The 26,414-nt window shown below is 43.1% G+C and overlaps 1 protein-coding gene across 1 annotated transcript in view; it reads right to left on the bottom strand.

Annotated features, from left to right (window-relative positions):
- Window positions 1–26,067, bottom strand: part of LOC115083973 (zinc finger protein 182-like) — a 167,301-nt gene extending 141,234 nt beyond the window's left edge. The window contains exon 1 of the mRNA XM_029588154.1: window positions 25,791–26,067. Coding sequence (XP_029444014.1) covers window positions 25,791–25,841 — 51 coding nt within the window. The 5' untranslated portion in view covers window positions 25,842–26,067. The remainder of the gene's footprint in view (window positions 1–25,790) is intronic.
- Window positions 26,068–26,414: the final 347 nt, after the last annotated feature.

The following is a 26,414-nucleotide window of genomic DNA, read 5'->3' as shown; positions in this document are numbered from 1 at the left end:
AATGTAGTGGATCAGAGAAACTAAATCTATTTCCTTGAAAAGTAACAAGACATATACTAGGATATTTTAAGAAAAAGCTAGCACCAATTGCTAGCAATTTACTTTTCAAGGAGAGGAAATGTCTCCTCTTAGCCTGAGTGGCTCTTGAGACATCAGGAAACATAAATATTCTCTGACCACAAAAATTAAGATCTTTGTGTTTGAGAAAATCTCTAAACAACCTATCTTTGTCAGACTCCAATTGTAGGGATACAAATAGGGTAGCTCTTTTCTGAATAAGATCTATAGATTCCTCTAGAAACGTTGAAACTCCAATAGTTGAAGTCTCAATTTTCTCCCCTTTCTGTTCTCCCAATTTATCCGGAAAATAAAAGATCTTAGAAACTAGTGGCAAATCTTTACTTCATATTGTAGTATATCTTTCATATATTTTTTAAACATTTCTATTGGAGATAGTAGCCTAGTCTGAGGGAAATTATTTATCCGTAGATTTTTAAATCTCATCATGTTTTCTAATTTTTCCAATTCCCTATGAACAGATAGGCTGTCTCGTATATGTGCTGTTTCAGTATCCTCCAACAATTTTATTTTAGTTGTTACCTTCACCAAATCGTCCTTTAAATTGGAAATACCCTGTTTTTGTTCCCCTATTTGCAATTTGTTAGAATTCACAATAGCTGACAATGACATGTTCATTTGGGTGACATTTCATTCATTTTTGCCATCATTTTCCAAATATCTTTTAATGTTACATCTTCCGGTGGGTCAATAGGCCATTGATCTGGCCCTTTTGTCCCTCCTTCAGATTTATTTAAAGTCTCAATAGCACAAGAAGCTGCACAATCACTCCCTTTAGGTGGACTAGCTGATTCTAGGTGTAGAAACCCATCTGGTAACAGTGGCAAAGGCTGGAGTGGGGATGATGGTCCAGCGCCGGGGCTCAGGGAGGCTGAGAACTGTCCTCCTGAGCTGTCCCCTAATGGCGATTCAACCCGTCTAAAAATGTGGTTGTCCATCGGGCCCTTAGGTGTTATAGGGGATATAGGAAAGCTTTTGACTTTTCTTTTCCTCCCCATAATATGGGTTGTACTAAAGGTACAAAAAACCTTCAATATCCAAAAACAGTGTTTGAACTCACCGGCAGCTCTCCCGGACTTCCGGTCTTCTCCGGGCTAAGCCGGGCAAAGCCACGCGCCGGCGGTGCGCCACTATCCTGGCGATTTTAAAGCCAGGCACTTGCCAATGACGTCATTGGCCCCGCCCCTCAAATCGGGGCTCAGCGGTTCTCTCGGCGCTTTAGATGGAAAAACAGTCCGGTTCACGTCCAGGAACACTGGGGGCCTCTCCCTCTCTCCACTCAAGAGGCTCCCCCTGGTGGGGAGTTCTGAGAATGTTTTCTCTTGTCTGCTCTTTTCCTTGAGGTGTGCGAAGAATGTGCTTGATGCATCGTATGATGACGCTTTTCTCCAACGCCTTGCTTCAGTGGCGCACTGTGCTTCTTTTTTGCGCCGTGCGTCAATCCATGCACCGAGCCGTGCGTCTTTGTCGATGCTGAAGGATGGGGTCGACCCGACCCTGAAGCCAGAGAGCCAGACGACGCATCTCCCGATCCTTTCTTCAGTAGTACCGCCACTGGAGCCCCAGCTGGTTTAGAAGGCCCTAAGGGTGTGTGAAACTCTGGCCCGTACTGGGGTCGACCCGTTTCAATTCAGAGGGGCCCAAGGAGGAAGCCCGTTTTGCGTGGGCCTTACCCTTCTTCGCCGGTGGGGCATTTGAGCCCGTCCTTAGGCGCTCCATCTTGGCTGCCCGCTGACACTGGGCCCGCGGAGACATGCAGCCGCAGTCTCTACACGACGCTTGGTCATGATCTGGGCCCAAGCAAATGTAGCAGTGATTATGTCCATCAGTGATGGGCATAATTTTGCCACATTGGCAGTATTTGAAGCTGGACGGCTTCGGAGCCATCTGGTATGCAAAAATTGAGAAAAAAATTGTGAAAAAAAATTGCTGAAAAAATTCCTGTCAGGAAAAAACCCAGCGTGCAATTGGCTCACGGAAAAAAAGAAACTGAAGAGGTGAGGGAATCGCGCAGGAAAACCACCATGCAGCTGCACAGAGTCAAAGCTCTGTGATTAGCTGAGGAAACTCTGCCTACTTGGGGGTCGCGACGCTCCCCAGACAGCATGGCTAGTTCAGCCCTGCTATCGACAGGAAAAAAAACATCTGCATGCGGGTTGGAAAACAGACGCTCAATTTTGCAGGCGTCCATGTTTCAAACCCGTGGCTGTCAGCGGGTTTGACAACCGACGCCGGTAAAATTAAGCATCGGCTGTCAGACCTGCTGACAGCTGCCGCTTCCGCCAATAAGGAGGCTCTCCCGGCCTGAGTGATAGGAAAAAGAGATAAAGGAAAGGCAATTACCTGATCAGGAAGCATGGACATTAGCAACAGAGTACCCAAATAAATAACAGGTTTTAGAACATAGTTATAATAATCTACATCATATCAAACTAAAGCTTCAGTTATTTCATAGCAGCAGTATAATGAAAACAAATTTTTTTTTAAAGTTAGATCTTAGAATTAACTTTGTGCCAAAATGTGATTGCATCAGAGATCAGTATAATGAAAACGGCATCATCTTTCAAGGCGGCTTAACATGGTTTTCATATTAAGTAAAGTAGGTGAGAACCAGACAGTTTTAGGCTTGGAAGTGATGGTACATAATTTTTTTGGAGCTAGAGTCTAGGAATTTTGAAATTGATGAATTCCAGATAACCAGATAGTCAATGTCTGTCCTAGTTACTGAGGGGAGATTTGGTGGCAAGGCATTTATGAATGTTTCAGGTTTTAGAACATAGGTATAATAATCTACATCATATCAAACTAAAGCTTGAGTTATTTCATAGCAGCAGAATGAAAACAAATTTTTTTTAAAAGTTAGATCTTAGAATTAACTTTGTGCCAAAATGTGATTGCATTGACCTACCAGCACTCTATATTTACAGGGAATTAACAAACCCACCAACACACTCAGAAGATTCCCTTTTTAACTTTCTGATAAACATGTTTTGAACAAAGAAAAGGAGAAACAACAAATGGATTCTCTCCAAAATGGAGGACCAAAGGACACTTTTTCCTTGGATCTAAAATGGAGAACAAGAAATAGTAAAGAAGAAGAAAGGGCATTATGTCAGATGATTATTAATCAGTGTAATCTAGGTTGGAGGTATAAACCCCATCCATGATTGGTTCCATGGTGTGACACAAATAAAAATGTATGAGAAAAAGGAAAGGAATAAGAAAGAAATAAGAAATTTATTGGTTAGATATGTTTGTAATGTTAAGGAAAAGCAAATTTGCTTATCATAAGCAGTGTTTTCCGTAAATAGCAGGATGAATTAGCCATGCATCATGGGTGTCGTCATTGAACAGCACATTAGGCTGAGCTGTCTCTCAAAGTTACAAAACGTTTGCCCTACTGGGCATGTGCAGTGGTTCCTGCATGAAGGATAAATTCCAAAAGGCTCCTCAGTTCTTTCCTAAGCAGAGATGAAAGTCCAGATGTTTGAGAAGTTGTCTAGGGAGGAGGGCGGTAAGCAAACTTGCTTTCTTCCATCGATAAACAGGCTGAATTAGCCATGCTTCATGGGAAGTCCAAAAGCTGAGGGTTGTTAAAAATAAACTTGAGGCCATTTGTAGAAGCCAGTGTTTCTAAACAACCCAGACTCCTCCGTAGACTGCGATCATCTGGATGAGAACTTGTTTAAAATTGCTCTTCCTAGTGAACCATCTTCGGCTGCTAACCTATCTAGGTAGTGAAGGTATGAACAGAAGACCAGGTATTTGCTTTGCAGATTTCTTCTATTGGTATACTGTGTAAATGCGCTAATGAAGCTGCTGTAGCCCATACCTGGTGTGCTTGTACAGTGTATCATGATGGTATAGACCGGGACTGGTAGCAGCACTGTATGCATGAGGTTATCCAACTGGAGTTTGTTTTGCAACTGCTGTTCCCAATCTATTAGGATTCTATAACACGAATAGCTGGGAGGATTTTCTATGACTTTGCTTTCTACGTTTATAGTAGGTTAACGCCTGGTTACAATCAGGGTATAGAGTTAACGTCTGTCTTGTGAGTGAAGTTTTGGAAAGAAAGTAGGAAGCGTGTCAGATTGCTTCAAGTAAAATGCTGATATCACCTTTGGTAAGAATTTAGGGTGATTTCATTGGACCACTTTGTCATAGAAGAATTATAGATATGGTGGATAGTGAACAAACGCTTGCAATTCACTCGCTCTTCCAGCCAAAGTAATCGCTACCAGGAAGACTATTTTCCAAGTCAAATACTTTAACTCGGCCGATTCTAGAGGCTCAGAGGGAAGATTCATCAATGTGGCGAGAATAATGTTTAGGTCCCAAGGTACTAGTGATTTTTGTAACTGAGGGAGGACTCACAGCAGACCTTTCATGAATTCAGAAACAAGGGGGTGTACTGATATTGGGTTATCCTACTGAAGAAGATAAAACTGCTATCGTGTTTTGGTGAATTGGAATTGATAAAATGGCCAGACCTTTTTTTGTAAGAAGACAGAGGTAGTCTAGTAGCTGTTGGGGTTGAAATGTGAAAGGATCAATGGATTTGTCCTTACACCATGTAGAATAACAAATCCATTTTGATGCATAGTTACAACACGTGGATGGCTTTCTAACAGAAAGTATAATGTCCTCAATGTTTTTATGCAGATGCAAATGCTTTAGTACTGAGCAGTCAACATCCATGCTGTTACATTGAATGAAAATTGAAGGGGATGGAGAAGCAATCCCTTTTCCCAGAGTCAGAAAGGAGGGACTTCTGTTAGTTTATTTATTTAAAGATTTTTTTATATACCGGGGCATGTTAAAAACATCACCCCGGTTCACATTGTAACGTAACATAGCAACAAGCTTTACAATAGTTTAATGTCAAGCAAACAGTAAGTTTAATGTCAAGCAAACAGTAGTTGTATGAGATATGCATACCACAGTTGTCTTGGCCACTTTGGAGCTATTAGTACTAGCCTGGCTCGATCTCTCATGCATTTCTGTATTGTCTTGGCTATGAGAGTTATCAGGGAAAAAGGCATAAAGGAGCCCCTGCGACCAGGAGATTAGACAGGTATCTGGTGCATTTCTGTATAGACTGGGACGAACTGAGCAAAAAGTGTTCACTTTCCTGTTTTTCTCTGTTGCAAAAAGGTCTATCCATGGTAGTCCCCATTTCTGAAAAGACTGTTATAGTGTCCGATAGGGACCACTCATGCGGATGGAATATTCTGCTGAGTCTGTCTGCTTCTGTATTTGCAATTCCCGGCAGGTAGACTGCTTGTACAGTTGCTTGGTTGAATTTGGTCCATTGCCAAATCTCCAGAGTTTCTTAGCAAAGAATCCAAAATCTGTTCCTCCTTGCTCATTTTTGTAAAACATTGCTACTTAGGTGTCTGTGTGAATCATCATATTCTTGTTCTTGAGCAAATGTTGGAACACCTAGAGGGCATAACAAACTGCTCTGAGTTCTAGCAAATTTATTTAAACAATTTAAACAAATTTAAACAATTTAAACAAATTTATTTAAACAATATCTAGCTACATTACACACCCCCTCACCTAAGCTTACTAAACTCCGCACCACAAACGAAAGGGCCCTATCCCTAGCAGGCCTGCTTCTTTGGAATAAGCTACCCACCTCCCTCCGCCAAGAAACTTGCCCAAAAATATTCAGGCAAAACCTGAAGACCTGGTTCTTCAAACACTCTTACACCTAATATTCACACTTTCACTCTCACACCCCCCCCCCCCACCCCACCCGCAGACCTGGGTCACCTAACCTGGCTCTTCAATTACTCCTACCCCTAATATTCACACAACCACTCTCACCCCACCCCCTCCAACTCCTAACCTCTCCCCCCACCTATTTTCCACCTCCTTTTTACCCCCTCCCTCTACTTTAAACTTCCTCTTCCCCCATACCTCCCCACAAAGTGAATTATATCAGGACTACATATTGTATATAAAAAACTTGTATATAAAAATTTGTTCCCAATCACCTGTATATATACCTCCTTTAATTGTGGATACCCTCCTATATATCAGAATCTCCCCCCCCCCCCCCCCCGTTTAGATAACCTCTTTCACGTTTCCCACTTTGATAATTTTACTTATATAATCTAATCTGTTATTTGTATGTTCTGAATGTTCCTTATTTAATTATGCAATAATTGTAAAGCCTGTTGCTAAGTTCTGTTCTATGTAAACCGACGAGATGTTCCCAACATTCGTCGGTATATAAAAGTTATTAAATAAATAAATAAATAAATTTATATGATTCCTGGGGTGACCAGAGTCCTTGCATTTTTAAGTGAAGGAAGTGGGCTCTCCAGCCCAGAGTTGAGGCGTCCGATGTGAGTATTATCTGATGGTTTCCCGTACCCCAGGATTTAGCCACCAATTAACATCTTTTCTCATAAAGTTCGTAACTTTTACCCGAGACGATAGAGACTGTAGAAACTGATTCCACTGTGTCCATAGGTCCCACTGTAGATGTCTCACTTGCAGCCTGGTTAAGGGGATTACATGTATAGCTGCAGTTATGAGACTCAATAACATCAGTATTTGATGTGCTGATGTATAAAGATGCTGTAGTATTTTGTTTGCCAGATGTCACAGTTTGATTGTTCTGTTTTCTGGCAAGAACACTTTGTATTATATGGAGTTTATTTGGGCTCCTATGAATTGGACAGACTGGGTTGGGAGCAAATTTGACTTTTGGTCATTTATTATGAAGCCTAGAGTCTCCAGGCAAAGTATGGTGGACTCAGTGAGACCCAAGACAAGTTTTTGGCAGGGCCGTTATTAACCAGTTGTCTAGATAGGGAAAAATCCTTATCCCTGAACGACATAGATGAGCTACTGCCACAACTAGCCATTTGGTGAAGACTCTCGGAGCTGACGACAGTATAAAAGGGAGTATCTCCCACTGTGAAGCAGAGGTAAGGCCAACAAAATGGGTGGATAGGGAAATATGCATATCCATCCTTGAGGTCTAGAGAACACATCGAATCTTGTGGTTGGATAAATTGCAAGACTGTTCCCAGAGATGTCATTTTGAATTTCTCTCAGTGTAGGAATCTGTTGAATAATCTGAGATCCAAAATGGGTCATAGAACACCCAATCTTTGGCTACGAGGAAGTATTTTGAATAGCCCTGATTGTATTCCAAGCGGGCTAGCTCCCTGATGGCATTCTGTTGAAGACGTTTTTGTTCTTCTTTCTGCAACAATGAGATTTGAGTATAGTTTGATAAAAGTGATGCCAGATGAGGTGTCTGTGGCTGACATTTGAAACTGAGACGATATCCATTTTGAACTACTATCAGGACCCATTTGTCTGTTATTTTGGCCCAGTGGACTTTGAAGTGATAGATTCTTCCCCCCACTGGCGTGAATTGCAAACACCCCCACACATCATTACACGGGTTCCCTCTCTCTTTCACACAATCACACAAAAAAAATCCCTCTCTCACACACCCTCACTCAGGTGCACAAGCTCCAAATCTCTTATTCACATACACAGACACACATACCCTGTCTCATGCACTTTCATTCTAGGTCTCACCATCATTTATTTATTTAGTCAAATTTATATACCGACATTCAAATTAATTTCAAGTCAGTTTACAATAGCAAAATTTAACATAACAAAACCAAAGTGCAATCAAAAAACATAATATACAGCAACATCAGTATTATAGTAAAACACAATTCTCTAACATTAAACAATAATTCTCGCATAACAAATATCAAACAAAATAATAAAATTACTTAACATAAAACTAGACTTAAAATAATCATAATATAATACAGTAGCATAAAATTCTTAATAAAACTAAAACAACCTAAAAAAATAAAATAAAACCACCTAATAATAAAATGTTTAATTGCTAGTCTAGATGGATAAATGAATAGACCAGGCCACAGATTCAGAAAAATATCAGTCAGCTTGATTGAACGCCTGTTCGAACAGCCAGGTTTTTATCAATTTCCTAAAGCTATTTGCCTCAGTACAGATATAGACAGAAAGTGAATTCCACATTTTAGGCCCCGCCAGAGAGAGAGAGATCTTTCCCTAACCGAACCAAGATGGACTAATTTTGGAGATGGTATTGTCAGTAAGGCTTGCCCAAGTGATCTCAAGTTACATGATGGAACAAGAATGCGGAGTGAAGCATTCAACCACTCAGTGTTATTACCGTAAACAGCTTTATGGATTAGGGTAAAACATTTATACTTAATCCGGAACTGTACTGGCAACCAATGCAATTTCATCAAAACAGGAGAGACATGGTCGAATTTCTTAGTATTAGATAGAAGCCTTGCTGCGGCATTTTGCAACAGCTGCAAAGGTCAAGTTGTAGATACTGGCACACCTAATAATAAGGCATTGCAATAATCTAATTTCGGTAAAATCAAGGCCTGCAATACCGTCCGAAAATCATTTGCATGTAGAAGCGGCTTCATTTTTTTTTTAATTTGTAATTTATAAAAGCCCTCTCTTGTGATAGCTTTTACTGATGCTTTCATACTTAACTCTGTGTCAGGCACACAACCCAAATCTCTTGCTTCTCGTCGAATATTGTATGATAAAGCACAAGCTGAGATATCAGACTATTTTTTCTGTAATTTTATTCGTGATAAGCACTATTTCAGTTTTAGTATTGTTAAGTGCTAAAGACGTATGAGTGAGAAGCTGTTTAATAGATTTATGATAAATGTCCCATAATTTCAATGTAGACTGAAGAGAATCATTAATAGGTAGTAGAATTTGAACATCATCGGCGAACAAAAAATGTACAAGGCCCAGCCCCGCAAGGAACCTACAAAGGGGAGCCGTATAGATGTTAAACAGGGTTGGGGACAATGAAGAGCCCTGCGGAACTCCTGTATTAACATCTACTCTATCCAATTCTACTGTTCCCAATTTGACTGTAAATGACCTATTCGTAAGATAAGACATTGGCCTGGTTTAGATCTTATCTACCAGGCCAATTTCTTAAAGTCTTACCAGGAGAGCTTCATGATTGACTGTATCAAATGCCACTGAAATATCTAAAAGTATTAGGAGATAGGACGTATTCTGGTCAAAACCTGTTTGAATAGAGTCGGCTAATGAGATTAAAAGAGTTTCTGTATTATGGTACTTCCGGAAACCATATTGGGAGGGAAATAGCAAATGGTTTTCTTCTAAATACTCCATAAGCTGTTGATTCACTACCTTTTCAAGTAATTTAGCCAGAAAGGGAAGAATTGAAATAGGGCGATAGTTTGCTAAAATATCAGGGTCTAGCTGAGCTTTTTTCAAAATAGGTGTCACTGAAGCACATGTCAGTGAATCTGGAAATAATCCCTCTTTGAGTGAGATATTTATAATATCAGCCACAGGTTTAGCTATAATATCCTGCACTGTTTTAAGGTACTTAATAGGCATCTCATCCAAAGGATGGTTAGCAGGTTTCATCTTTTTGATGAGATTGATGATTTCAGCTGCAGGCAGGATGGGTTCCGCCTGCGGCTCTCTCCTCTTCGCTGCTCCTCAGCCACAAGCAAGATGGGCTCCACTCATGGCCCGCCAGTATCTTAAGAACATAAGAAGTTGCCATACTGGGTCAGATCAACAGGCCATCAAGCACAGCATCCTGTTTACAACAGTGGCCAATCCAGATTAAAAGTAACTGGCAAGTACCCAAACATTAAATAGATCCCATGCTACTAATGCCAATAATATCAGTGGCTGGTCCATAAGTCAACTTGATTAATAGCAGTTTATGGCCTTCTCCAGGAACTTATCTAACCCTTTTTTAAACCCAGCTACTCTAACTGCCCTAACCACATCCAGAGCTTAATTGTGTATTGAGTGTGAAAGAATTTTCTTCAATTTATTTTAAATTTGCTACTTGCTAACTTCATGGAGTATCCGCAGTCCTTCTATTATCTGAAAGAGTAAATAACCGATTCACAGTTACCCGTTCAAGTCCTTTCATGATTTTATAGATCTCTGGACTATTACATCTTCCAGATTCACTGTGATTTGGTTCAGTTCATCGGAATCATTACCCTTGAAGTGTGTCTCCAAAACAAGTAACTCCCCAACATCCTCATTAGTAAACACTGAATTCAAGAATTAATTTAGTTTTTCCTTATCTTCCCTAGGAGACCTTTTAACTCCTCAATCATCTAACGGTCCTACCAACTTCCTCACAGGTTTCCTGCTTTGGATACATTTTTAAAACTTTTTGTTATGCATTTTTGCCTCTATGGCAAACTTCATTTCAAATTCTCACTTAACGTGTCTTAATGTTTTACATTTAACTTGACAATGGGGTAAATTTTCAAATGTGCGCGCGCTTCCCGGTGCGCACACATGGACGTGCCGATTTCCAATATGTGTGGACCGGCTTACGCATGTTCGAAAATTAGTGGGCCGCGCACACATGCATGCCGGATTTTATAATCCATGCGCATGTGCGGACGGCATGCGCAAGGAGGGGGGACTTTTTACAATTTCTACGCGGTAATGCATTCAAGCCTTCCCCAGTTCCCTCCCAGTCTGCTCCAATTAAGGAGTGGACTGGGAGGGAACTTCCCTACCCTCCTACCTAAATTCCTTCCCTCTTCTCCACCCCCTAAACCCTACATTTTTTTTTGTCCTTTGTTTTACAACTTACTTCAGCTCCCAAGCATGCCCAGAACACGCCCCCTGGCTCGCCCCTTCGAAGAGGCCCGGCACTTATGCGCATACCGAGGTTCTCTCGCGTGGCTGGGCCCCTTCGAAAATTCATTCAGCGTATGCAAGGCCCAACTGCGAGCGTAAACCTCGGGTTTTATGTGCGTAGGCCTTTTAAAATCTACCCAAATGCTTATGCTTTTTCCTATTTTCTTTAGATGGATCCTTCTTCCAGTTTTGGAAGGAAGTTGGGGGGGGGTTTTGTTTATTAAAATAGCCTATTTCACCTCACCTTTTACCTATGCTGGTAATCTTTTGGCTTTCATCCACCTTTCTTAATGCATGGAATACATCTGGATTGCACTTCTAAGATGGTATTTCTAAACAAATGTCCACGCTTGTTGTGCACTCTTAACCTCTGCAGCTGCACCTTTCAGTTTTTTCCTATTTTCCTCATTTTATGAAAGTTTCCCTTTTGAAAGTTCAGTATTAGAGCTGTAGATTTACATAAATTCCTCCTCCCAGTCATTAGTTCAAATTTGATCATGTTATGATCACTACTGCCAAATGGCCCCACCGCTGTTACCTCCCTTGCCAAATCCTGATTTCCACTAAGAATAGATCTAAAATAGCTCCCCCTCTCATTGGTTCCTGAACCAATTGCTCCATAACCAGACAATTATTCCATCCAGGAATTTTACCTCTAGCATTACTGCACTGCCAGATTAGCTTCCCCGATTTCTCTTAGCTTTTCATCGTCCGTCTCTTCATTTTGGTCAGGTGGTCAGAAGTATACTCCTATCACTATTCTCTTACCCAATACACATGGGATTTCTACCCCGTGCTTTTAGTCTCTTTTATGATACTTATGTTGGATTTGGATTCTACTCCCTCCCGGACATAAAGTACCTCCCCTCCACCAAGTTGATCCTCCCTATCAATAAGATATAATTTGCAACCTGGTATAGCACTGTCACTTTGGTTATCCTCCTTCCAACTAGGTCTCTGGGATGCCAGTTATGTCTATCTCATCATTCACTGCTATACACTAACTCTCCCATCTTATTTCTTAGACTTCTGGTATTGGCATACAGACATTTCAAAGTCGTTGTTTTTTTTTTTTATTTGTATTAACCTGCCTTCCAGTTGATAGGGATAATTTGGAATCCTTTAACTCCGGTGATTCTTTACTTATAGGCAAATGGACCACTTTTGCTTTTATTGGAACCTCTATGTTGGAATGCCCTAACTCTCCTGTTTCATTAGTATCCTTTGACGATACCTACCTCTGAATCATGCACTGCTGAGCAACTGTCGGCTTTCCCCTTTGTTCTAGTTCAAACGTTGCTCTATCTCCGTTTTAAAAGTTAGCACCAGCAGCCTGGTTCCACTCTGGTCAAGGTGGAGCCCATCCTTTCGGAAAAAATTTCTCCTTCTCGAAAAGGTTGCCCAGTTCCTTACAAAACTGAATCTCTCTTTCTTGCACCATAGTCTTACCCTATATTGAGACTCTGGAGCATTTCAGAGAATGCTACCCTGGAGATTCTGGATTTCAACTTTTTACCTAAAATCCTAAATTTGGCTTCTAGAACCTCCCCTCCCACATTTTCCTGTGACACTGGCGCCCACATATGTGGGAAATATGCGCTTGCCAGCAAGCCATTTCATCAGGGTTTAAACACTAACTTCCCTTCTCCCTGACCTTTGCCTGAATAAAAGCATCACTTGTGCTTAAGCCTCTCTGCCTAGGAGAGGATACCTGACTTCATGTATTTCTCTGGCCTATAATTAATCCTGTTAGCCTGAAAGAAGGGCTGGGTTTTCCCTAGTCAGAGGCAGGACAAAGTCAGGAGGTATAGATTTCAGCAGCCAATGATATGATCCATGCACACCCCCTGAGCCAAAGCCAATGGTGTAATGACTCTTCTGTTGCTATGGGAAAGTAGCCAATCATGTAATGACACATCATCTGCCTTTGTATGAATGTACAATAAAAGGAAGAGGCTCGGGAGGACAAACCCTCTTTGCCTTCTCTCTTCCTGCCTGCCATGAAAGCTGTCTGGGCCTCTTCATTACTGCTATACACATATACCATGACAGCTAGCTCCTCCCCAGCACTGTCTAAAATCTTACCTAGGTGACACTAGAGGTCCGCCACCTTCGCACCAGATAGGCAGGTTTTCAGGAAGTCCTCAAATCCACCAGCCACCCAGCTATCTACATTTCTAATAACTGAATCACCAACTATGATGGCCGACCTAACCCTTCCCTCCTGGGCAGCAGCCCTGGGAGACTTGTCCTCGGTACGAAAGGACAATGCATCACCTGGAGAGCAGGTACTTACTACAGGATCACTTTCTGCTACACCAGGGAGATGTTCTCCGGTCAGGAGAACTTCCTGATCTAACACTGCACCATTGTTGCTCCTCAGCCATGAGACGGATGGGCTCTGCTCAAGGCATGTTGGGTGTTGCTGGCCGCTGTCTAAATTCTGTGCAGGAGGAGAATTCTGCACAAATTCTGCACTGCAAGGTAGTGTAGAATTCCCCCAGGAGTAATGTAACCTATAGTGCTTAATGAATGAGAGTAATGAGACCAAAATTGCTGTCTTGTAAATATCTTCTGGGGGACCAAACCTACACTCCTCCCACAAAGAGGCCTGAGGGCTAGTCAAGTGAGCCCTCAGTCTATTCAAAACTCCTAACTCCTTCCCTGTACATGACAAGGCAATCATTTCCCAAATCCACATTTATTTAGTCAAATTTATATACAGAGATTCAAATTCATATCAAGTCAGTTTACAATGACAAATCAAAAGGCAATAAAATCCATTTCATACAGTGGCATCAAAAAATTCCTAAAAGCACTTATTACCCTGAGGTGGTAATCATAATTACCACTATCTTCATAACAAAATTAAAATGTCATAAATTAAATTTAAAATTTAAACATAATTATACACAAGTATCATAATAAACATTACTAACAATAACTGTCATAAAAAACTCCTAATAAAACAAATAAAAATTTTAAAAAACATAAAAAACTAAAATATAAATAATCAGCTAAGTAAATGAAGCAACAAATTCCAAAGAGTATCAGTCGGCTTGATTAAAAGCCTGTTCAAAGAGCCAGGTTTTTATCAATTTTTTAAAACTATTAATATTTTCCTCAGTCCAAATGGAGACTGGCAATGAGTTCCACATCTTCGGTCCAGCTAGCGACAACGCTCTTTCACTAACTGAAGCGAGATGGGTTAATTTAGGAGATGGTATTGTCAAAAGAGCCTGCCCCAAGGATCTAAGATTATGAGGTGGGACATGAATGCGAAGCATTAAGCCATTCAGTATTATGACCATAAACCGCTTTATGAATTAAAGTAAGACATTTATACTTAATTCGAAACTGAACAGGCAACCAATGTAAATTCATCAAAACAGGAGAAACATGATCGAATTTCTTAATATTAGATAGAAGCCGTGCTGCGGCATTTTGCACCAGCTGCAAGGTCGAATTGTGGAAATTGGAGCACCCAGTAGTAAGGCGTTGCAATAATCCAACTTTGGCAGAATCAAAGCCTGCAATACCATCCGAAAATCATTTGCGATAGAGCCTTGGATGCCAACTCCCCTTTTTTTGTGGCCCATAGAAAAGCACAAAAACAGTCTGCTGGAGTTTTGATAGGGATTAGCGACATTCAGATAATGCAACACCATCTTGCAAATACCTATGAATTAAAGGTGTTTATTCTAACAGAATGCACTCAGAGGCCTTGAATGTTGGTAAAAAAAATTACTTAGTTATGATGAAAGCAAGTTTGGCAACCTAAAACATTGCTGATAGCAGGATGACTTAGCCATTACATGTGGGTGCCATTATCTGGCAGCATGCACTCATCTCTCCAAGCTAGTACAGCTTTGAGCTCTACTGAGCATATGCTGGAGTTCTCATGTGGGAGTTGACTCATGAGTCTCCTCAGTCTATACCAGAGCTACTAGAGCTATCTAGTCAATTCTCCAGGGAGGCAGGTGGAAACTCCATGGCTAATTCATCCTGCTCTCTATGGAAAACACCATTTACAATAAAGCAAACTTGCTTTTTCCATCAATAAGTAGGCTGAATTAACCATTACATGTGAGGAGTCCTAAGCAGAGGGTTGCAACACGACCCCTACAGTGGAAAGTGGACTACGGTGAGACTAGATTTAATAAAACTACTTGTCCAAATTTACTGTAAGTCTTTGAGAGGATATCAAGATAATAGTGTGACGTAAAGATATCAACAGTAGATCAAAATGCATCTTCAACAGGTACTTCTCAAAGATGCGTGTGGCACACCCTCCCGGTCTGGCCACCAAATGCCACTGTCCCTGTATTAGAACCCTCTTCTAAGGCACCATTCATACCCCTCAGTCCCTCCCATCTGGAGGATTTGTACTGGATGCCTGAACACTATTTAGCCCAGTCATTTTAAGACACTTTCTGATGAGTTTGAGGAAACCTTTGAACAGTAAGGATGCTTCAGTTTCACATTCTGTTAAGGCCTCCCAGCTTCACCCAGATGAAATTTCTGTTAGAAATGACCTCATTGTGCATTCACTGCCAGAAGGTCCTTCTTCTACTAAGTTACAGAGGGGACGATGCAATAAAGACGCGCCCACTCTCTTAACGCGCGCAGGGCACCATGTAGTATTTAAATTAGAGGGTCGCGCTAGGAAGGAGACACTAGTGTCACTTGTGCGACATTAGCGCCTCCTTCCTAGCGCGACCCGCCGCGGCTGCCTGATTGCCAGTAATGAAAACGACCCTTGAGTTTAATCGGCAGCCATTTTCATTACTGGCAGACGGCTGGTCAGTTTTCATAACCTGTGTGTGTGAGCGAAGCAGAGGGCAGCAGCGGGGTCAAAGATGGATGAGTTTCAGACGGTGGAGGATGTGAGTCCCACCGTGCCCGTCTTACCGGGGGCTCGTGCTAGCAACAGCGCTGAGGCAGGCTCAGTAAAGGGGCAGTTAGAGCGGACGCTCTGTTTTAATTATTATTTTACTTTAAAAAAAGAATACAGAAAAGCAGTTTTTTCTGCTTTTCTGTACTTCTTTTCAATGTGCTCAGTTATTAACGCTTGCTCCAGGCAGGCGTTAATATCTGAGCGATAAATGTGCGTCTGAGATGCTCAGTTATCTTTTGCTTTGGGAATGAATTCAGTTCATTTACATTCAGTTCATGTTACACGTATATATAAGGAGTTATATGTAAAGCATTTTTAAGCTAAGTTCTTGTTTCAATGTAAACCGATGTGATACTCTCAGTGTATGTCGGTATATAAAAATCGCTAAATAAATAAATTAAATAAATAATAGGCTCATTCACATGCATTTGCATGTGATGAGCGCCATCTCATTCACTCCGCGTTAGACGCGTGTTAAACAGGCACTAATCCCTTTATTGCATTAGGGGATTGATTAGCGCCTATTTTTCACGTGTCTAACTTCTCGTTAAGAGTGCGCTCGGCTGAGCACACCACATTGCATCGGCCCCTTAGAGTTAAAATTTTAAGCCTGATACCTTTTGGGGCAAAAGCGCTCTCTATAGGGGACCAAAGACCTGGGAACCTACTCTAAACTCTTGGCGGACAAGCACCAGTGATGGATCCTGCTGCAAGAGACAATGAAGGCAGAAGACATATCCAGTTTAACCTTTAAAGTATTTTTTGGACTTTAGCAGCGTTAGGAGGCTTTTGGATTTGCTTTCACCACTGGGATTACAATGCTAAAAACTAGCCTGATCCCACTGACTTTTCCCCAAGAGAAGTCCCCCCGAAATAATAATAAACTGAGAATGGAAGAAAAAGATTGGGAGACCCCAACCGGATATTCTCACAAACACCAAGGGATCAGGACAAGCTGAGTGTCCGAGGAGAAGATGAACTAAGGTAAGATTTCTGCAGTAAAGTTGGGGACCCATCCACTAGGATTCCTAGACAGCCGCTAAAAGAGTTAGTGCATTAAATATCACCAGGGGCTCTACCCAGAGGTCTGATACAAGGACACTTACCTACACAGGAAAATCATACATGTTCCTTCATTCAGATGTAAATTCACACTTCTGGACAGTGGACTTTAATGATTTCCAATCAGTGAACTATTACTCTAAAACCCAGAGCCTAGTCCTGTCTATTCATTACAGCTTCTCACCTCATGAGAAGCACCTAGATTATACACACACTGGGAGCCTTTCAATATCGTCTGGGCCTTAAAGAGCGCTTACCCCCAACAGGTCTAAATCCAGTAGGCCCCAGCGGTCCACCAGGAGCTGAAAGGCCTCTTCCAAAAAGTCCCATTCCCCTGGATCCAAGCTTCTTCTGCTAAGGAAATCGGCTCTGATATTGTCCTTTCCAGCAATGTGAGACGTGGCTATGCTTAGGAGACAGTGCTCCGTCCATGCCATGAGCGCATCTACCTCCTCCGACACCTGTCGATTCTTGGTTCCATCCTGATTGATGTGAGACACCATTGTCGCATTGTTGGACGTTATCCAGACCATCCTAGTCACTAGCTGCTCGGCGAGCCACAGGTATGCCAACCGAACCATTTTTGCCTCCAGTCTGTTGATTTTCCACTGCCATTCCCCTGGCAGCCTGGCGTCTGTTTGCGTTACACTGTGAACCGATGTGATATCCTGGATGAACGTCGGTATATAAAAATTTTAAATAAATAAATACATTCCAGCGCCATTGCTCCACCAACTCCTGATGCTGAGCCCTCCAGTCCCAGAGGCTCGCATCTGTCATGACTATTAACCATTCTGGTGTCATCAGCTAAATTCCCTTCCTGAGATGGTCCACATGTAATCACCACTTCAACTAGGATTTCACCTCTAACAGAAGGAGCAGCCTCACTGCATAGTTCTGCGACTGCGGACTCCATTGGGAAAGCAAGGCACGCTGAAGAGGGTGCATATGTGCCCTCGCCCAGGGAACCACTTCTATGTGGCAGCCATCAACCCAGGGACCTGTAGATAAGACTACACGAATGGATGAACACAGCTCCTCAGGGATCAGACTCGCATCAACGACTGGATCCGGGACTCTGGCAGAAAGATTCTTCCCTGTCTTGTATCGAATCGAACCCCAGGGTCTGAGACGGCTGCAAATTGCTCTTGGCCAAATTCACCAACCAGCCTAGTTCCTGTAGCAAAGAAACCAACCTGTGGGAAATTAAGACTCTCTTCCAATAACTTGGCTCGAATCAACCAATCAACCGGGGTGAACTAGAATGCCCTCCTTGTGAAGGGCTGCCACTACCACGGCTTGACCTTAGAAAAGGTCCTGGGTGCTGTGGCTAGTCTGAAAGGCAAGTCCTGAAACTGGTAATGACGATCCAGGATGGCAAATTGGAGGAACCACTGATGTTTCTGCCAGATGGGAATATGCAGATACGCCATCAGATCCAGAGACATGAGGTATTCCTCTGCTTAAACCGCTGTTATGACAGACACCATTTCCATCCTGAAATGCATGATTCGTAGATGTTGGCTGACTCCCTTGAGATCCAGTATGGGCCAAAATGTCCCTTCTTTCTTGGACATGACAAAATAAATGTAACATCAGCCCATATTTCGGTGCGATTTGGGTACAGGAATCACTGCTTTCAGAATCAACAGCCGTTGTAATTCGCTTCCACCTCTACCCATTTCTGAGGGGAGTTGCATGAAGAAGCCATGAAGGCATCCGAAGGAATACGAAGAAATTCTAGAGCATAGCTGTTCCGAACCATTTTGAGAACACATTGATCCAACGTAATCTAAGCCTACCTCTGATAAAATCGGGATAGACTAAGATGATAATCGGGATTTAAATAGTTAATTAAGGATTAAAATAATTAAATGATGAAATTAATGAAACAGTTTGGCCCAAGAGAATGGAATGTACTTGTCTTTGTTAGCAGGCAAAACAATTCTGGGTAAGAGAAACTGCTAACCACAAACAGAAGCAGTTTTACATAGTGTCTGCAATTCAAGGCCTAGCTACTGAGATAAGGACACCTGGCATTTTCCAGTGTTAGCAAGTTTCAGTAATTCTCCACTGCAAGAAGGGGGGCTATCCCAGAGAACACTGTCAGCGAAATTCTGTATATAAAAGACGGTAATGTGTAACTAAGAAACTGAGAAGACTCAGATACGACATTGTTGAGACGCTATAAGACACTCCCAGGAAAACCTGTATCTTTTCCTATATTCTTATTCTGGCTGTTTACTTTGTTTACTATAATAAATAGTACTAATTGAGAAATACTAAGACTGTGAGTGTTTTCTATATCAAGGTAAAAAATTAAGGTTTAAAGTGTTAATGATTTGTGAAGTGCCGGCCTTCATTGAACTATCTGGGCTACGCAGCCCCAGATAATTTGAATGACGACCACCTATCTATCGCACAACCAGATGAGCACGCAAACTTTCATTGGGAAGACAGAGGGGCTCCGCCTCCTGAGCCCGGATCCTTTTGAGGATCTCAGGGGTAAAAGGACTGAGACCTGCAGAAAGGATGGGATCTCTGGGAATAACCTCCCTCATAAGGCCGAAAACGCTGGTAGTCAGAGCAGCCACTTGCCCGAAAGTCCGGGAAAAGCGGGACCTGGGTCTTTCTCCATTTACTTGCCATTTTTCCAATTCACTGCCAAATGAAAGTGAGCCTTTGAAAGGCAGCTTAGTCAGATTGGACTTTGAAATAGTATCTGCAGATCAGTTGCAAAGCCAGAGCTGTCGCCTGGCCACAATAACTGAAGCAGCTTCTCTGGCAGCTGTCACAGCCCACATCAGCCAAGAAGGCATCCCCCGGTTCTACCATAGGTCCTAAATCGGACCCAATGCCACCAGACTCTTGACAAAGCCGCAAGGTAGCCCTAGTTTCCAAGACGCAACAAGAAGCAATTTGCAAATTCATTGTCACTGCCTCAAAGGCTTGCTTCAGGATAGCTTCAATCCTCCTATCCTGAGCATCCTTCAGAGCTGCACATCCCTCTACCGGGATGGTGGTACGCTTCGTGACAGAACACACCAAGGTATCCATCTTAGGGAAATGCAGCTGCTCTCTGGCCAACTGATCCAAGGGGTTTAAATCCGCTAAGACACATCCTCCTTTAAAGGATGCTTCTGGCACATTCCATTTCAGATCAACTCCTGGATTGCATCCAAGAGGGGAAAGAAACAAGAAGCCTTGCGCAGGGTGACCAAATAGGATCCTTCTTCTGCATCCCCAAGGAGTCAGGCCCAGTCACTCTGAGGGTCTTCAGGGTATGAGATATCAGACCCGGAAACTCATCTCTCTAAAAAAAAATATAGAAGAGTTCTATATGGCTCCAAATCTGGGGGAATATTCCCTTCCTCACCAGGAGAGCCCCGTCATCATCGGTATCATCCTGATCCACCTGCATTCAAGCTCTGTCAGATCGCACTGCACTACGGCACTTGATCGTGGAGATATGCGGAGGAGCACTTAGACCTATCTTAGAAGGAACTGCCACTACAGGGTACTAGCCCTGTAAAAATGTCTGCAATCCCTGGAAGGAGGAGGCTGGGTCCATTCCAAATCCCACAGGCCCAAACCTGATGTCCTGCGAGCCAGTGTCCCCTGAGGACTCGACCCATGGAGCGATCAGAGAAGGATACACCCCTGCAGTGTCTCCCTCAGACAGAGGAGATGGACCATCTTCAGCAAATCTCCCTGAGCATCCAAGCAGCACTGACACAGGCTTAAAGAAAGCTCCAGCTTAATGGCTCTGATGTGGCAGGTAGCAAAGACAGATAGGCACTTAGGTTTCTTCGCTGCGGGCACCATGCTGTAAGCGTACAGCCCAATGAAGGCTCGTGCCTAGCTTTCCCACGCGTACAAGTGCACCTAATATGGACGCACAAAAATTGTGAGTCCAAGCCCATGCATCTAGGACACATGTCCTACTGGATGCCAAAGTGGATGCGCAGAACAAGACGCCTAAACTGGGCACACAAGATGTGCATCCAAAAGGAAGTACGCCCAAATTGCACGCACAGACAAGAATGGGCACACACACTGACACGCAAGTATGCACAGACGGTCTACAGCAAAAAAGCGCAGTTACCCCATGGCCTACCACGCACCAAAATGGGAGGAGCCTGGGAGCGGGACCTAGCCAAATGGCTGCTCAATCCGCTATGCCTGCATTCTCTCCTCACATAACTCCCTAGAGACGTGAGCAGGATAGCCAAACACAGAGAAACAGACCCTTCTCCTGCTGTCTTCCTGTTGCTGACTTTTTTTTTTTATTTTAAAGTTAAAAACTTTTACCTGAGCTCAGCTCTCCATGGCCAAGAGCAGGAACAGGATCCAGCTATGGGAGAAAAGGCTAAAGCCTTCACTGCTGAGCCTCTCTTGGCCTGCAACCACTAACTGGAAGCCAGGTCCACGCCAGTCAAGGCTACTGGACTGAAAACACTCTACTGAGGGAGGGACCACATGGTATCACCTCAGTATGCAAGCAGTGCTACCTGAAAGTCTCCTTTCCAACTTCCTTTTCTCCATTTTTGTTCACACTCACAGGCAATCTCCTGAAGGGAACTGCAAGTCTACCATCTGCTAGAGATGGAGAATATTGGTAGGGTGATGTCGGGGTGGAACTATATAGCCATGACATCATCTTTTGCATCGTCTCCACTCGTTGGGATTGACCTACCCGAACGCTAAGGAAATTAATTTGAAAGCATAGTTTCTTTTAGTTGAAGGTTTCCTAGATGAGGCTAGTATGTCCACAATCTCTGTACATAAGTGGAGATTGGCAATCACTGAGCACTCACCATCCAAGCTGAAAGTTGGGACGGTACAATATCCTGTCTTCCTGAGATAACACCACAGGATCTAGTCCCAGATGTATGGGAGGACTGCTGAACAGTCAAGATATGAATACCAGATCTGTCTGGGTCATGCTGGGACTATGAGAATCAGATGAGCGCGGACTATGAAGATCAGATGAACGCTGCCATGAAGAAACTTCTGCACCGTTATAAAATAAGTGGTAACAGTGGGAAAGTGGACATGAGCTAGTTTGATCACTCAGCAGACCTGAGCAGAATTGATACAGTTTTATGTTCTGCTGTGATGTGAAGAGGTCCATCAGCAGTAAACCCCATAAGCTGAAGAGTTTATCAGCTACTGATTGCTGTAGAGACCACTCATGTGGTTGAAATACTTTGCTATGTATATCTGCCAGCAGGTTGAGATGCTCGGCAGAGAGGTGGCCTGTAGAACAGCTTGACTTCTTTCTGCCCAATTCTAGATCTTTAGGGCTTCTAGCAAAGAGGCCATGATCCCATTCCTCCTTGCTTGACGTAAAATAATTTCAACCTGATTGTCTATCTGAATCCGGATGTTCTTTCCTTTAAGATACGCTCTATTCAACCTTTGCGCATCTGACTGTTCTTAATTCTAGAAGACTGATTTCATAGCAGCTCTCTTGAAGAGTCTAGATACCTTATGTTCGAAGGATTCTAGTGTGTGAGCCCTGCTCTTTGGTGGAGGCATTAGACACTAGCACCACTGGATATGGGAGTGAACAATGAGGGGTTCCTTCCTCAAGAACTTGCAGCATAGCCACCAACATAACTTCTATTTCATGGTGGCTGGAGACGAGAGTGGTTGAGTTAGTTGATCCCACTGGGTTCGTAGCAGATGTGAAAAATGTGTCAAAGGATGGCTGCTGTCATGTGACTAAGTATGATCAGGAGCCATCTGGCAGACAAGTGTGAAGAGGGGAGGTGACGGAAAAGTGATGTCATGATGTTCGCTTTGTTAGGAGCAGGAACATTCTTTCCTGTATCAAGTCTATCCAAGCTCCAATGAATGAGAATGTGTGGGCTCCATGCCCAACTTCTTGAAACTGATCAGGAAACCTAAGCAGTGTAGAAGACCTATTGTCAAGTTCAGAGAGCGGAACACTTTATCCCTTGAGTTCACTGTGATGAGCCAATCGTCAGGTACAGGAACACTTGTATTCCCTGGCAATGGAGATAAGCTGCCAATACACTCAAGGCACTTTGTAAAGACCCTATGGGCTATCGAGAGGCCAAACGGGAGTACTCTGGATTAGTAGGAAGTATTCACTTGGAATGGGAGTATGAGGGAATGTGCAAGAGACTCCCTCAAACCACTAACACGCAGCCTGTAGGCATCTTCCCCAGTCCATCTTAAGGTGCAGACACGCAAAGGATTCTGGGCCCCAGAAGGCTCCCTTCTTAGTAGGATAAAGAATCAGGGACCAGGAAGGGTCCAGGAAGCTGCTACGATCTCATCGGATGCCCGTACTGATTATGTTTAAATAACAGCATCTGAAGCAAAGTGAGCTATTTTGATTTCTGTTTCTTTGAAGCACTGTAAATAAATATTTGTACAAGAATAGATCAGTCAAGTCTCTGTGTTCCTTGGCTGTTCCTCGCCCAAATATGCTACAGGGAAGGAGCACAAGTGCGAAAGGTGGATGGGTATGTGAGCATATGCATCCTTTAGATCCAATGCACACATCCATTCATCCTTCTGTATGTAAGGCAGGATCGTGCTGAGGGACCTCAGTTTGAATTTCTCGGAGTATATTTGTTCAGACATCTCAAGGCGAGAATTGATCACAGTCCCCTTTCATCCCTGTTTTCTTGGGAATAAGGAAGTATCAGGAAAGAAACTCAGAGCATGCTGGGACACTAGGATTGGCTCTATTGCTTGTTCCTGAAGAAGTGATTGGACTTCCAGTCGAAACTGTGGTAAATGAGATAGATCCTGATGTAGCACCAAACAATGTGGGAGGGAAAGAGGAACTAGAAGGGCCACTGGTTCGGCTGGAGGGTCCAGAATTTGAAGAAGTGCAAGGAGCTCAGAGCAGGGATCTTTGTCTTTGCAGACATGAATGCCCAGTGCAGTACCCATCTTTTCCACAAACTTAAAATAGGTAAGATCCTCTGGTGATGAGGTATGGTCTGAAGGATATGGAAGAGGGTATATGCCAGTAGAATCTTCATCCAAGCTTTAAGGTATGGGTTGCTTACCCAGGCCTCCAGTGACAATGAGGGCAAACTGGGAGGGGCTTCCAGTTCACTCAGAGAAGGAGCAGCTTGATCTAAAACACCTCTGATCTGCTAGAATCCACTGCAATGGATGAGTTCACCCCTAAAGGTGATATCCGGACTCCAGGCTGTAGCATCACCATAACAATAATGCAAAGGAGAGGCTGGAATGTTCCTTCCATCAGAGAGGTAAAGAAACTCCTCACCAAGTCTTCAATCTGGTCAAGCAACTGATGTGTCCTCTGGCCTGGCCTAGGTAGTGGGATATCTTCTTGCAAGACCAGGATAGGTTCTCCTGCATCAGGACAGGCAGCCTGTTAGAAGTGAGAAGTCACTGGGTCTGCAATTTCCAGACAAAGAACGTTTGCTACTAGTCTAAACAGAGTAAATGCCCTGGTTATTGGCAGAAACAGGAGTAACCTAACTCCTGCTCTCACAGATCTAGGATGGGCTGTGTAGAGCTGTGTTGAGAAAGAAGCTTGATAAATCAAACTGTAATGTGGATGTGTCAATGTTGTTGATGGGGTAGAGTATTTGAACTTGGATGCTTTGGTATGCTTCAACCAATCTTTAGAGATACACATCAAGGAAGCCAGTGCAAGTTGACAATATTGTGTCAATTGCATCAAAGCTGCGTCATGGGTCCTTGCACCATGCATTGCTGGGACTTGTATGGAGGCTACAGATTCACACTGCATCAGAGCACTGAGCATGTCAATGCATCAAGTGCATCAGAGTTCCAAGCATCAAATACTTCAATGCGCTGTGCATTGATGGCATTGGGGGAAATTATGCCTGGCGAGTTGATGCACCAAGTGTCGCCGATGCTGTTGGCACTGATACACTTAGGTGATGCTTCTTCAATGCAGGCTGCGATGGCTCCTGTGATTGATGCTGCTTTACCTTCCACACAGGGTGGCTGGCAGAACTCAACCCCATGGCTTCAGCCTGAAAGGATGGGGAAGTTTTAGAGAAGCTCCTGCTCAATTCCTTTCCCAGCGTGGCAGACAAGGGTGCACTGCAAGAGGAGGACCTACTGAAGAGATTTATGCAGCTTCTTAATGCTAAGTGCCCCGGACCTCTGCAAGTGTGGGGACATCTGTCCACCTGCACAGCAGCTCTTCCAGGCTGAGGCATCAATAACACAATTCATTACATTGGTGAGGAATATAATCTTTCCACAGATACAACTTATAAAACCACTCATTGTAGTTCCTTTCTTCTTCTGATCAGACATGATGGAAGAGAAGGCCACGCTTCCTCGTTATGCTGGGGGGGGGGGGGGGGTTCTATGTGTAGAACTGAAAGGTGCTGTTGTAGGGCTGCCAGGCAGTGAGGCAACTTAAGAAGAAAACTGAAGTAACAATATCGATATTTTTTTTTTTAACAGAAAAAATATAAGAGAATTCACATCCATGCTGTGCTCAGACAAAAAATGACCAAGACGACTGACGAGTAAACTACTGCACATGCTCAGCAAAAGTCAAAGCTCTACTATGTAAAGACAAATCCATTCGGTGCTGCTGGATGATGTCACCCACATGAAATTAATTAATTCAGCCTGCTTATCAATTGAAAAAGTGCAAAACCACCTGGGATAGAAAGGACAGAACTGGATGGATAGTGACCTTTTCCTTACAGAAAAACCAAGTAGGGATCCCCACAAGAAAGACTCTATGGCTCAGAGATCCTTCTTGCAGAAGACATGGAAATTATCTTTCAGAGTCACTTTTCTTAAGGATTTATAGGCTGCGACTGACATAGCCCTAAGAACCAATCTGAAATCCCACGGAGGTACTAGTGGCCAAAATGGAGGCCAAACATGCTTCACTTCTGAAGAATCGAATCACATTCAGATGAGAGGCCAAGGACTTCCTCAAAAACTGACCTTTATAACATGTCAATACCATCCCCTATATGCTCAGAGAATTAAAGGCCAAGCCCTTATCCAGACTCACCTGCAGAAAGACCAAGATTGTTGATAGCTGTGCAACTGTTAAACCTGGCATCAAGCACCGAAAAGCCTCCACAGTCTTGTCATAGGCCAGGGAAGTAGAACTCTTTCTAGCTTTCAACAGTGTTTATTGCCCTGGAGTAATATTGCTTGTACAACCTTGCCTTCTTGAGGGCCAAGCCATAAGGCAGAACAGAGTGACCCTCCATGGGACTCAGACCTTGATAAAGTATGGGGCCTGAATGCAGGGCACCTGAGAAGATCCTCATGAGAAAGGTATACCACAGACACCAGGCTCAATATGAAGCTACTAGTATGACTTGACTTGAGTGATCCGATCTCCTTCAGGTGCTAATGCCTTCAACGGTCTCTCCTAACAGCTTTAAAGGAACCCATTATCGGAGCAACAACTTCTTTCTAAGCAAAGTCTCACCACTTTGCAGGTGTGTAGTCAAGTTCAAACTATATTGCACATCACATCTGAAAGCCCAGAGCATAGTAACAGGTTTGGAGGGGAAAAAATTAGCTTAATCAGGTTTTTTCAAGAGCAACCAATTGCCTCCATGATTTGGGACTTTGGCTTGTACTTTTGTCTTGTTTCAATGGAATGTCTTGCTGCTCTGATCCT

This window comes from Rhinatrema bivittatum, chromosome 2, assembly GCF_901001135.1.
Source record: "Rhinatrema bivittatum chromosome 2, aRhiBiv1.1, whole genome shotgun sequence".
NCBI lineage: Eukaryota > Metazoa > Chordata > Amphibia > Gymnophiona > Rhinatrematidae > Rhinatrema > Rhinatrema bivittatum.
This window is presented reverse-complemented; position numbering and strand designations above follow the sequence as displayed.